Source organism: Lolium rigidum, chromosome 5 (assembly GCF_022539505.1).
Source record: "Lolium rigidum isolate FL_2022 chromosome 5, APGP_CSIRO_Lrig_0.1, whole genome shotgun sequence".
NCBI classification, from domain to species: domain Eukaryota; kingdom Viridiplantae; phylum Streptophyta; class Magnoliopsida; order Poales; family Poaceae; genus Lolium; species Lolium rigidum.
In genome coordinates this window covers 46,631,876-46,645,699 of record NC_061512.1, presented here as the reverse complement: position 1 = coordinate 46,645,699, position 13,824 = coordinate 46,631,876, and the positions used below count along the sequence as shown (strand labels likewise).

At 42.3% G+C, this 13,824-nt stretch overlaps 1 protein-coding gene and 1 pseudogene across 1 annotated transcript; both read left to right on the top strand.

Moving 5' to 3' along the window:
• Positions 1-1,345: 1,345 nt before the first annotated feature.
• On the top strand, positions 1,346-6,995 carry LOC124652779 (TATA-box-binding protein 2). Its single transcript, XM_047191821.1, has 9 exons — positions 1,346-1,566; positions 4,316-4,403; positions 5,056-5,127; positions 5,657-5,707; positions 5,795-5,839; positions 5,928-6,020; positions 6,149-6,250; positions 6,326-6,402; positions 6,607-6,995. Exons 1-8 carry the CDS (start codon positions 1,484-1,486, stop codon positions 6,398-6,400), a joined length of 609 nt encoding a protein of 202 aa, XP_047047777.1. The 5' UTR covers positions 1,346-1,483; the 3' UTR covers positions 6,401-6,402; positions 6,607-6,995.
• Positions 6,996-9,795: 2,800 nt separating this feature from the next.
• Positions 9,796-12,783, top strand: LOC124653249 (annotated as a pseudogene).
• Positions 12,784-13,824: the final 1,041 nt, after the last annotated feature.

Below are 13,824 nucleotides of genomic sequence, written 5' to 3'. Positions count from 1 at the left end.
ATATTCATTCATACCACTTGTATTTCACTATCTCTTCGCCGAACTAGTGCACCTATTAGGTGTGTTGGGGACACAAGAGACTTCTTGCTTTCTGGTTGCAGGGTTGCATGAGAGGGATATCTTTGACCTCTTCCTCCCTGAGTTCGATAAACCTTGGGTGATCCACTTAAGGGAAACTTGCTGCTGTTCTACAAACCTCTGCTCTTGGAGGCCCAACACTGTCTACAAGAATAGAAGCACCCATAGACATCAGGAACCCTAACACCAAGATCCACTAAGGAATAGCAAGTATTGGTGAAATCTCTCTTGGTAGAAATATAGATCGGGGTCTCCTTCACCACTCCTCAAAATTTGAGCAAGATTGGTTGGATGGTTGGAGAGATCCTCAAGGATTAAGCTCAGCAACAATGGAGGAGAAAGAGAGAGAAGAGATAAAAACAAGTTGGGGAAGAAGAGGCCCTTATATAGGCTCCTCCAAATCCAACCGTTATGTCCAGTTTTCGCCTAAGCGGTACTACCGCTTTTGGGAAGCGGTACTACCGCTCTGAGTTCGAATTCCCCAGATCTGGTCCACGTGGACGCAGAGCGTGACTTTTCTCGCGGAATGCTATTAACGTTGGTACTACCGCTAGAGGTACCGCTCGAGGTACCGCAATGGGGTCCAAACCTTACTGGATCCAAAGCGGTACCGGAGCGGTACAAGAGCGGTACTGCTGTAACTAGTTACGGTACCTGGGCGGTACCGTGGGCGGTACTACCGCTCCAGGTACCACAGAGGTACCGCAACTCGTACTGTGGGACAATTCCAGCGCAGAACTCAGAGCGGTACCGTGGGGCGGTACTTATAGGGGTAGCGGTACCGGTAGTACCGGCCTGGCTAAAACTGGTTTTCTCCCCTTTTGATCTTTAGCCATGTCACCTCGCGATACACACACAAAACCAGAAAACCTATAACTACGCTTCAGTCCTCCGATCTTGACGTGTCCAGCGAGGTTACCGTGCACTTGCAAATCTAGTAATAATACTCAAGACACACGGTGAGATAACTCAAGTGTTGTCATCAAACACACAAAACATGGAGTTTAGACTTTGCTCTTTCACATGGCCACCATATTTGTCTACATATGTTCTAATCAGGTGTGTGACCTCGTCAAGAAACGGGTTAGAGAATGGACCTTGGATACAACTCGAGCACCCGACCGGCTGCAGACGGTGGCCTCCCTCCGGCTATAAATACCCATCTCCCCGTAATCACCGACTGTTTCCCGTTCCCCTACCTACACAACACAACACAAACCAGCCAACCCTGCCTCCCTGCCGACCAAACCCTACGCACGCCCGCTCCCTCCGATCCACCTCTCCCCGATCTATATAAAAGACCACCGATTTTGAATTCTTCCCCCGGATTCCTCCGCAGCTCCTCCGAATCGGAGCCCCCCGCGCTGTCGGGGTCGGGATCTGAGGTGCTTTAATTTGGGGGTGGATGGCGGCGGCGGAGGCGGCGCTGGAGGGGAGCGAGCCGGTCGATCTCTCCCTGCACCCCTCCGGCATCGTCCCCACGCTCCAGTAAGCCCCCCTCCCATCCCTCAAAGATCCTCTTGCCGGGGGGATTTTCTTGGCGCCGCTTCTAGATGGGCGCTCGTTGACTGCTTTGCTGCGAAATAATGCGCGGATGAACTCGATTTGGTTGGATTCATTCCGCTTGCGAGGAAGAAGGGAGTTTTACAGATCGACCCAGATATAGTCATATACTAATTAATCGAGACAGGCTCATAAAAAATTAGTACATTTAAATTAAAACACGTACCTTAATTGGAAATAACTCTTGAGTTGTTGCTGAGTTAGGATCGATTCTTTTGGAGTGCATGACCTGAAATGATTTGCTTTTGTGGTTGGATTGTACTGGCGATGGATTGGGCACACATTGGAAGATTTCTTTGGTCCATGATGCTTACTGCTGACTAATAGTAGATTATAGTAACTAACTAATATTGAGGTCCTGTTCGGAGAAAATTTAATGTTGAGGTCATATTTTGTGTTGGATCTCTGGGTTTGCAATTTACGCTACACCCTGGCTTAAATGCTCCGGAATGCATGGAACTTAGATAGAATGTTATCAATTTGGTTGGATTCTGCTAGCGAGGAAGGAGGGCGCGCGCTGTAGCAGTTTTACAGATTGACCCGATATACTCATATAATTAATCAAGATACACAGATGGAAAGTACATTTAAAAAAACATGAAAATAATTCTCGAGTTGCTGCTTAGTTAGGATCGATCTTCCCAGTGCATGAGCTGAATTGGATTTGGTTTTCTGGTTGGATTGTACTGGCGATGGATTGGGACACACATTGGAAGATTTCTTGGTCATAGACCAAATAAAATCATACAGTTGTGGGTCATGATGCTTGGTGCTGACTAAAAGTAGATTAATAACTAACTAATATCGAGGTCCCATTCAGAGAAAATTTTAATGTCGAGGTCATATTTTGTGGTGGATCACCGGGTTTACAATTCGTACCACACCTTGGCTTAAATGCTCTAATGCATGGAATGGTTGGATTCCACTAGTGAGGAAGGAGGGCACGCCCTGTAGGAGTTTTACAGATCGACCCGATATAGTCATGTAATTAATCAAGATACACAGATGGAAAGTACATTTAAACTAAAATATGTCAATTAAAGATAATTCTTGAGTTGTTGCTGAGTTAGGATCGATCGTTTGGAATGCATGAGCTGAAATCGATTTGGTTTTGTGGTTGGATTGGGCTGCACATTTGAAGATTTCTTGGTCCATGATGCTTAGTGCTGACTAATTGTAGATTATAATAACTAATATTGAGGCCCTGTTCGGAGAAAAATTAATGTTGAGGTCATATTTTGTGTTGGATCTCCGGGTTTGCAATTCGTGCTCCACCTTGGCTTATTAAATGCTCCGGAATACATGGAACTTAGAATGTTATCAATTTGGTTGGATTCCGCTGGCGAGGAAGGAGGACGTGCGCTGTAGGAGTTTTACAGATCGACACGATATAGTCATAGTATAATTAATCAAGATACACAGATGGAAAGTACATTTAAAAAAAAACACGAAAATAATTCTTGAGTTGCTGCTTAGTTAGGATCAATCTTCCCAGTGCATGAGTTGAAGGATTTGGTTTTGTGGTTGGATTGTACTGGCGATGGATTGGGACACACATTGGAAGATTTCTTGGTCATAGACCAAATAAAATCATACAGTTGTGGTTCATCATGCTTGGTGCTGACTAAAAGTAGATTAATAACTAACTAATATTGAGGTCCTGTTCAGAGAAAAATTTAATGTCGAGATCATATTTTGTGTTGGATCACCGGGTTCGCAATTCGTGCCACACCTTGGCTTGAATGCTCTGGAATGCATGGAACTTGGTATTAATTCGGTTGGATTACACTAGCGAGGAAGGAGGACGTGTGCTGTAGGAGTTTTACAGATCGACCCTATATAGTCATATAATTAATCAAGATACACAGATGGAAAGTACATTTAAACTAATATACGTTAATTTAAAATAATTATTGATTTGTTGCTGAGTTAGGATCGATCTTCCCAGTTCATGAGCTGAAAAAAAGACAGCTATTTGAGGGAATGCAGCATGGGCCCTATAACTTGCTTTTCTATTTCCAACCAAAGCTAGAAGAGCAGCTCGTCTATCCTGAGTTTTCGTGTCTAGCTTGCTTGCTCACTTCCTATAACAGCAATCAAAGAAAATCTCGGTGGATTTGGTTTTCTGGTTGGATTGTACTGGCGATGGATTGGGACACACATTACAAGATTTGTTGGTCATGGACCAAATAAAATCATGCAGTTGTGGTTTATGGTGCTTCGATTAATTTTGCTGGTTAAAAGTAGATTAATAACTAACTAATATCGAGACCCCAATCAGAGAAAAAAATAATGTTGAGGTCATATTTTGTGTTGGGTCGCCGGGTTTGCAATTCGTGCCACACCTTGGCTTAAATGCTCTGGAATGTATGTAACTTAGAATGGTAGACTAGAGGGTTGAGTGAATGTGGTCAAATGTTGAGTGAGATTTACTAGAGTACTACCAGTTTGGGAGAAAGAAGCAGTGCTAGATACAAATAGTTGAATTTTAAACATCACTTCCTCTGCATTCAGGCTTGCATGCTAAATTATCAGGTAGAACTTGTTCAGTGCACAGTGTTTGAATTCACTAGACATTTATTTTGCTGTCATATTTGGCTTTCAGAGGAAATAGTGTTCTGTGATGTGTTTATTTTAGTACTGATGTTCTCGGTGTATTCTGGTCTTATGACAGGAATATAGTGTCAACGGTCAACTTAGACTGTAAATTGGACCTGAAAGCAATAGCTCTTCAGGCACGCAATGCAGAATATAACCCCAAGGTGAAATCATTATCTGTATACATTGTTACATGACATTTATTTTTCTCCTATTGGGCTATTCATACTGTATTTAAAAGTTTCATGAATATTGAAAGTGGTCTGGTGCTATATTTCAAAAACATCCAAGTGCTGTCACTTTGCTATCACTGACAAGTCTACTGCAATTGCATGTCTTTGTGTCTCCTGCTTTGGGGATGGTGAATAACCTGGTTTAAGAGTTAGTGATGCTGTACATGTGTTCTTTTCTGGAACCCCAACCTAAAGACCCTTCCGAATTCGTGTTTATACACTGTGAACGTGCAGAGTAATTGTCAGATATATCAATAGCTTAGTTTTTTGTTCAGTAGTAAGTTGCTTCAAGGGTTTGCCAAGAGAGCGTCGAGTCTACCTGACTACCTTTTATTTAAGAGGAAAATGAGGAGTTGATGATACATGGTTCCTCTGTTGTACTCTGCATTTTACTAAATAAAGCTAAGGCTGTTTAGAACTTGCACTCATATGTAGCTAATTTGTACTCTTAGCAGGTTAATATGATCTGTTTTATTGTGTCAAATAGCTGCCATCGACTGACCCTCTCTTGCTGTTCTGATGTATGCAACCCTGTTCAAGCAGCATATAGTTTATGTATTGCTAACTGTCTGTTTTTAAACAGCGTTTTGCTGCAGTTATCATGCGGATAAGAGAACCAAAAACTACTGCACTGATATTCGCATCTGGAAAAATGGTAAGGTTAAGTTTCTGTATATCAGATGCAGTATATGTTCTTTTGTAGTCTGATTACTAAATGTCTTTGGAGCTGGTACTGTTGCACAATTGAAAATTAACGCCAATTCCCCATAAACACTGACTGTTTCTTTTGTGCGACATCTTGTCAGCAGTCATTTATCAGAATTATATGTATTAATCTGTAAAGACCCTCTAAATATCAGCAGCCATCGGAAATAAAGTTTTGTTGAGAATGTTTGGTATTGGTTTGGTACTTGAATTCGATTAAAAAAAGTTCTTGGGGTATCTGTGTCTCTCATTCGCTTTGATCGAGACCAAAAAAAAAGTAGCTTCCTTTCATTTTTGTTGGGTTTCATATCTAGCCTACCCCAACTTGCTTGGAAAAAGGCTTTGATGTTGTTGTTGCAGTGGTCTTTGTTAACACTTGGGTAAAAGTAGGCTGATAGTTATATCAGAGAGTTACTATCTTAGTGGCCATCCTCACCATTACACACTGATGCAAAGTATTCCCATTGCTGCATTATCAGGTCTGCACTGGAGCAAAGAGTGAACAGCAATCGAAACTTGCTGCTAGAAAGGTATTACCTGCCTTTCTTTCTCTCTCATACATATCAAATGTATTTGCTTAGAGATTTCTGAAATTTTAAATGTTTTTCTGTTTTCAGTATGCTCGTATAATCCAGAAGCTTAGCTTTCCTGCAAAATTCAAGGTACCTATCCAATACTTGTATAAATTGTGCATGTTTGTACCTTAATAAAAATTAGTTTGCTGAATGTTTGTTAATTCTGTAACATCAGGACTTCAAGATCCAGAATATTGTTGCATCTTGTGATGTCAAATTCCCTATAAGGCTTGAGGGCCTCGCATATTCTCATGGCGCTTTCTCAAGTGTAAGTTACTAAGTTGAAGACTATGATTCCTGTTAGCACTAGTTTACCAGGCATTGTATTTTCCTTTCTTGGAACTTTTCTTTTTGTCTTGTTTCTGTACTGATATTTGATACGGTTTTGCTCCACAGTATGAGCCAGAGCTATTTCCTGGCCTGATTTATCGGATGAGGCAGCCTAAGATTGTCCTACTAATTTTTGTTTCAGGCAAGATTGTTCTGACTGGAGCAAAGGTTTGTAGTCATTTCCTGTGGGTTTCTCTATTACTCAATCATAATCGCGCTCTATCTGAGCTGTTCCATTTGTAGGTGAGAGAACAGACGTATACAGCCTTTGAGAACATATATCCTGTCCTCACAGAGTTCAGAAAAGTTCAGCAATGATGGTATGATTCCTACAATTGTCTATAAGTTGGGAATAGAATATGAAATATATTTTTCCATTGACAAGTTGGATCATTAAAGCTGGATTTGTCCTTTTTGCTGCTCAAGTGCATGTGGTGCTTCTTATATTTTTGTTTGCGGTGTTTTTTGGACTGCGATGAGTGGTTGTTTTCAGAAATTAATAGTACAGATTTTCGTCTGTGCAGAGGACTTTGGAAGGAAGCAGAATTGGAGATATTGTTGCTTGCGTCCCGCTCCAACTTCCAAGTGTACATATAGCCTGGTTTCCAGTGGAGCATATGCTGTCCATCAGATTTGGATTTTGGAGTACCTGTAGTCGCAATCGACTTGAGTCTTGTTTTGTGATGGATCATGACTGAAGATGATATCTTTCAGGGACAGTTGTTATCACCTGAATTGATCTGTGGAAGGCTAATGAGACCAAACAGATTTTGCTCCTGGATTCTAGTGTCTTTTCTGAATGGTTCTGATGATGAAGAGGCAACCAAGTGTGTTTTTGTTTCTTGACATGTTAAAAGGACTTCTGGCAATGTTGGGCAAACTTATGGGTCAAATAGGAAAAGGAACTTGTATCTACCTTTTTAGCCATTTGATCGCTCAAACCATTTCTACCTTTGTTGGCTTCTCACTCATAGCTTTCAAAAGAAGGCACTTAAAAAATTGGGCATTTAACGCCTGCTGATTTTTTTTTGGTATGTTTCATTTCATTTTCAACGATAACTCAACCGTGAAAACAATGGTAAAGTTATAAAACAAGGCGTGCCTAAAAGCAAGAAAAGTTCCACATGCTCACAAAAATGCATGACAGCATGAACAGCACCACCAGCTTCACTTTTATTTTCCATCTATGGCAAAAGCTTTCTTTTTCTCCACATATGACAAAAAAAAAAGATTGCATATGCAATTTACACATCTGTTGCTTCACGCACGATAAAAAGTTTTACAGCATCAGCTTCACTTTTTTTTCGAGTTGTTGTATTGTACTTTGGGGAAAAGGGAGGGTGGTTCACATGAGTTTGGCCTCTCTGCCTAGTGCCTACTAGCCTTTCTTGCGTGTCATAAAAGGGAGGGAAACGAGCACGAAAACATTGAAAGGATTCTTGTACTACTGACTGGAAAATAAATGAAATGCAGACTGGACAAGGAATAAGATATGCTGCAGATTTCTCTCATTATTTGCAAATTCATAAGAGGATATATCCTCTGCACGTTTTAATATCAAATTGATAGTCGCTGTCAGTACACTAGAAACAACTATCGTACTAGCTTTACAAGAAACTTCTCTAGTAAGAAGAATTATTTCTTGAACGATAACATCAAAAATATCTTAAACCAAGTATATTTTGATGTTTTGCTAATACCAAGTATATTTTGAAGTTTTGCTAATTTGCAGCTGACTTTCAATTCAATTTGACATTGTTCGCCTTTTCATCTATGCTATCCCTATTAATTTCATATGGTACAGAAAGAGAAATATACGACTATATTGAAGTGAAAATAGGCAAGATGATGCTTAGAGCATCTCCGGCGATAGCCCCTACTATTGGCCCCTTAGACCTCAAAGAGGGGTTGGGCCCACTTTTCCAGCCCCAAAACAATACACAAATTTCAACAATATCCACTAACTGCGTGTGTACTCAATCGCAAATGTGACTAATTGGTATATGGGACACATGTAATGGTGGCGATGGGGGCCTCTGTATATAAGGTCGTGGGTCTAGGGGCTTGTCTAGCTCTTGACGCAGGGACCTGCTGAAGTGGCTTTTTATGGCCTTGCTCCCAAAAGCGAAAGTATGGGCTTATGTAGAGGTCTTTCCGATGATGGTATTAAAAACTCTAATTAAAACAATTTTGATACTAGGGAAGAAGGTTTCTATCTCATCCAAAAACGGGGTTTTTACCATTCCATAATTCCATTGGGCACCTCACTAGGGATAAATAATTTCTTATATCTTATTGCCCATATAGTAATTGTCTACATGATCTTGTTTGCCCCTACTCTGTTTACCTTAAACTTAGTTGAAGGAGTTTTCCCTTCCAAGGGAGTATTAGTGAGATGTGTTGCATCATCTCTATGCTAGGATGTGATACCCATATGAATGTGTACCAATCACTTCATGTTAATTTGATGTCACTCTTAATTTGTTATTTATTGCTATATTCGTGTGCAACCATGTTTATGAGAGAGGTCAAGTGAAACCATGAATCCCATACCATTTTAATCCATAAGAAACACCATTTACTTTATTTTGTATTTTTTTTGTTCTAGCCTTAATTAAACATGACAATCCAAAATATCTAGCTTTACTTTATTTATGTGATGAGAAGTTCTTGCGAGTGTTGTGCCACTTATCTCACAACAACCCTATATATTTCGGCAACTTACTTTTTTGACTTTATTTAAAAAATTGCTTATAAATAGTTGTGCTTGACAAAACACCTCGGTGGAGTTGGGACATAAAACCATTTCTTTTGCATTTTTAGGTTGACTGAAGAGGATTAAGGATATAACCATTTTCTCCGAGAGTTTGATATAAACTCTTGAGTCACTCATGTGGGTTAAATTACGCTTGTTTAATCACTTGACCCTTGTCGTCCCAACAAGTTGGTAAATACGCGTAGTTTTGTTGCTATCACCCGCCGATGAAGAACAACCACGCCGAAGCACCGCCCTACACTAAACAGCTCCTTTTGGCTACTCAATGCCGCCAAACATGTCATCGAGAAGGAGATCGGCTAGAGAGACCTTATTTGACGCACAACCACCCGATCAAGACGGTGCCACCACAAAATCCTAAAACTATATTCTTGAATCCATGTCTAACATCCACAACAAGTGCCCCCGGTGCCTCTCGCTGCTAGAGTAGCAATCCGAGTGGAGGGGAATCGACAATCTCGTGGTATAGTCAGATGTCAGCTAGGGTTTTCTAGAGGACGGGGAAGCCTTCTGGCATGAGCCATGTATGGTACTAATGAAAAAAAAATTATCGTTGCCAATTCTGTTTTGGATATTTATTACCATACTAAGAAAATTCTCTTGCTTAACACATGTCATGGATTTTTTGACCCCAAGATAAACCTCACAATATCATTATCTTCTCAAACGAGAAAAACCCCTCCAGCAACCAAAACACAATTGGCATGTCAAACTAACAATTGGTAAACCCTAAAACCCCCCCATGATTTTTTTTTGAACCGTGCAACCGCCCAAATTATAATCACCCAAACCCTAAACCTCATGACTAAGCAAAAGAGAGACATGTCTTGGGCCTTTTTTCTCCCAATGGGGTAAAAATCCGGCCTTTTTCGGCGCACACAATCGTAACCCCAACGCGCTCTCCCCACAGCTGTTCTCTCTTCTTCCCCATAAAAACCTCCGCTCGGGGCCAAAAAGCTCGCGGAATCCCTACCCTCTCTCTATCTCTTCTTTCTCTCTCTACCCTCCCTCCCCCTCTCTCCTCCCTGCGTGCTTCAGCCGTCTTGGAGGCGGCTGCCTGGGGCAGCATGGACGTGCACCGACTACCGAATGCGGCGGCGGCCGCCGCCGCCGGCCTGGGCGACTTGTTCCCCCACGAGCCCGCCATGGTCAGTTTCTTTCCCCCCTCCCCCCTCCCGCTTTCTTGTTCCCCTAGGATTCTTCTATGTATTGCTTGCCCAGAAATAGGGCTTTGGGCTGCGGTTGCTTGCTTCGGTGGCAAGAAAGATGGGTTCTCTTCTTGGTTTTTCAATGCTTTTTTGGGGGTTCGGACTATTGGGGGTTTAGGCGCCGCCAGTCCAAGAATTACGGGGTTTAGGTGCAGTTTTCTGCTTGAGCCCTAGGTTTTGTTGGTTCCTTATCTGTGTTCTTCCCCCACTTCGGGATGAACTATTACTGCAACATTAAAGAAATGCTGATTTTGTTCCTGTTTTGCTTTTTTACTGCTCTGTTCTTCCGTGGCAGAGGAATTTTCTAACCCGTCTGTTTAGGTTTGTGTCCGTCCATCTATTGGGAGATTAAATTGGTTGGAGGGAATAATTTTGCAATTTGTTGAAGAAATTCAACGGTAACTGTCGGCTGCCGAGGGGATATTTTTCCCCTGCAGCAGTTGTGCCTTTCTTTTCTCGCCCTAGGGTTTATGCCGGATTCTTGCAATCTACCCATTGGGAAAAGTAGCATACGGGTGTTTCCTTTCTTGTGACATCACCTGGAGGAAAAACAATGCGCGTCCTGATGACCTTCAATGTCGATTTGCATATGTTCCTGGCGTCCTGTCATTGTCATTGCACAAGTGCACTCACTGTTGATACAGATTGTGACAGAGATATTCTAGTTTTGTATCAATTTGCGTGGAAACTTTAGGGCAATGGCACTCAGCAATCTTAACTTTGTGTAATAAGGGACACTTCAGTTTTTGCTTTGTGTCAATTTCTGTGGAAACTCAAGGATTGGAAACATTGGCAATGCACCCAGCACCTCGTTATTGTAGCTTTGTGTGTCAATTCGAGTTGAAACTCTAGGACTGGAAACATTGACAACCCACTTGAAGAATTTAAGGAGATATCTTTCCATGAATCAGTTCAGTTCCTCGTATTCAGGGTGACTGAAAGTTTGCCATAGCCTTTGCCACTCAACTGTTCAATTGCATCCTGATGAGAGAAACTGCCCACTGTGGTGGTTTCTGTTCCGTGGTGCTTAATTGCATTGTAAATGCTTGACCTGTCATTATGTTCAAAAGTATGTTCCAGAAAATTAAATTGGTATTGAAACCTACATTTTCTTCATGAAGTCCTAGGTTCATAACTTGCAATTCCCCCAAGCAGTTCCGCATGGATAATGTTTGTTCTTTGATGGTTTGTTCTTAGGAAATACAGTAGTTCAAAAGAAAATACACGTTGACTATCTATAGGAGTTTGTTCTTTGATAGTTTTTCTTCAGAAATCTATTGGCCAAATTGATTGCTCCATGCTTCTGCTTCACTTTATTTGTGTGCCCATATTGCTAAGGGCAATCCTAACCGAGTAAGGCTTGCCTGTAGTTCCATCCGTTTGTTTTATCCTCACATGCTTGTTTGTTGCAGAAATTGTAGAAAAGAACCTTTATGAAAAAGGATATTTCCTCACAGTTGTGTAATTCCTTCTAGAAATAGATTCAGAAACAATCACTTTTGCAATTTTATCTAACATGCCACGTGCTACTCTTTGATTTGCAGGAAAACGAGGATAGCAACACAGTGTGGCTCTCCGGCTATTTAGAGGACTGTTTGTCTAGACCTGCATCCTACCCTGTCTCCCCAGAACAAGCAGCTGGAAAACCGGGATTACCACATCCTTCATCTTCCAATCCCAGAAGAAAGAAAAGAAGCCTGGCCTCTGTTATAAGAGAGAGCGATGAAGAACACTATGTCACGGTGTTTGTTGAGCCACCACTACTACTTGATCAGAAGGATTGGCTAGCAGAGAGTGAGCTCATCCTCCCCAAGAAAGAGAAAGACCAAGAACTTGTCCAACAACAGGAACATGAGGAAGAATATAAGCTCAATATGACTGCACCAATGCAGTTCCAACAAGAACAGGTGGTGAGGAGGTGTAGCATTTGTTTGTCCAACCTAGCACCACAGTGGCAGGGTTCAATGCCATTGTGTAGCGCATGCAGCCTGAGGCTCAAGGCAGGGAACGGGTTCATTTCCATGGAGCGCTGCGGCTAAGAAATCTATGAGGAACAAGATCAAGGAAGGGGCCAGGATAAGAGGAGGATCAAGAAGACCACACATTTTGGAGATGATGATGAGCCTCCACAGGAGAAGAGGAAGATCAAGAAGACTGCTGCACCTGTGGATGAGGAGTTTCAGCAGGCGAAGAGGAAGTTCAAGAAGGCCACATATGTGAACGAGGAGCTCCCACCGGAGGAGCCAGTGAAGAGGTGCACCCACTGCATGTCCTACAAGACCCCGCAGTGGAGGACCGGCCCCTTGGGGCCTAAGAGCCTATGCAATGCGTGTGGCGTGAGGTACAAGTCTGGCAGGCTGCTGCCAGAGTACAGGCCCGCCAACAGCCCGACCTTCGTGAGCTTCATGCACTCCAATTCTCACAAGAAGGTGATGCAGATGAGGAAGACCGTTGATGATATGTGATCTGCTGGTGATCAGGAATATTCTGCTGAACCTGTCGGGCTTTAGAAGCTATTTGGCTGGTAGTCGTGTAGATGATGAGAGAAGCGGATGCGAAAATCCAGTTAGGTCTTCAGTTCAGACTCTTTGTTAGCTCTAGCTCTAGCAGTTCTTTCGCTTCAGAGAACATTTCTCTAGTCTTGGATTCGTTGTTACGGATGGTTGGTTGCTACAATATTATTAATGCTGCCATTATATTGCAACGTTATGCGATCACCTCCCTCAGAGTTGAATTGCTGTTGTGCTTGTGCATGATGTGATCTTGGCACTAGTGAAAGAAGTGGTTCATCCACCATATATGTTTGTCATTGACTGTTTTCTAGGCTGAAACAGAAATTCTTTAGTTACAAAATTTTGCAAGAGAAGTACCCAGCATGATCAGACAAGCCAATTGTCAATGCAGATAAAATGTTGGATAAGTAATATCTGGTGCAATGTGTTGTGTATGTTGTTCATGGTCACAGTTCTTTTTTACATTGTTCCTTTCCAGAAGTGGAAATCTCTGTGTGCTTTTGTAATGAGAGATATATTTCTTTTCTTTTTGTAAACCTGAGTACCAGATAGGTTTGGACCATGCAGGATCTGAATTTCTTGTTTCAAAATTGTTAGTCTGCAACATTGCCATGACAGAACATTACTTTCTGGGAGTCAAATAGTACTCCAGATCAGAATGTACTGGCTGGATTCGTGAAACAAACCTGCTCCAAGTCTGAGGCAGCAAAGCTCTCTCGTCATAATTCAGAGACAACTTTGTATGGCTCAGTCAGTGGTGATGATTGACCATGATGCAGTTGGGCAAGCAGGTCCGTTCTTTCCTTTCTTCTTCATGTGAAAGGAAAGGAAAGGTCTTGCCTGCCTTTCTGCTGTTCCACTTACACCATCAGGGATCTTTTGCTGTTTATGTCAAAATTTTCTCTCTCCATGTATATTTGGAGCAGTACAAGTTCGGCGATTTACACAAAAATAACCCTTTTCTGAAACTATAGCACAGACTGACCTCTCGGGCAAACTATTTCACCCATCTAACCCTTTTGTGTGGCGCCCCTCCTGACCGAGTGGCGCCCGTGTGGCCGGCGCCACACTCCCATTCAACGTGGCACCCTGGACGCTGAGGTGTGCTCGAATCCGACGTGGCAGGATGTGTGGCGCCGCCGCCCGTGGCAGGGGCGCCACACATCCTGTTATGTGTGGCCGCGCGAGCCTGCCCCAGCCCGACCCAGCCATTCTCCCCTCTCTGTTCTTCTTCCCTCAAGAAAG

Coding starts and splice junctions, on each gene's coding strand:
- LOC124652779 (XM_047191821.1), top strand. CDS start 1,484: ATGGCGGCGGCGGAGGCGGCGCTGGAGGGGAGCGAGCCGGTCGATCTC. Junction 1,567..4,315: donor GGCATCGTCCCCACGCTCCA/GTAAGCCCCCCT, acceptor GTCTTATGACAG/GAATATAGTGTCAACGGTCA. Junction 5,128..5,656: donor TATTCGCATCTGGAAAAATG/GTAAGGTTAAGT, acceptor CTGCATTATCAG/GTCTGCACTGGAGCAAAGAG.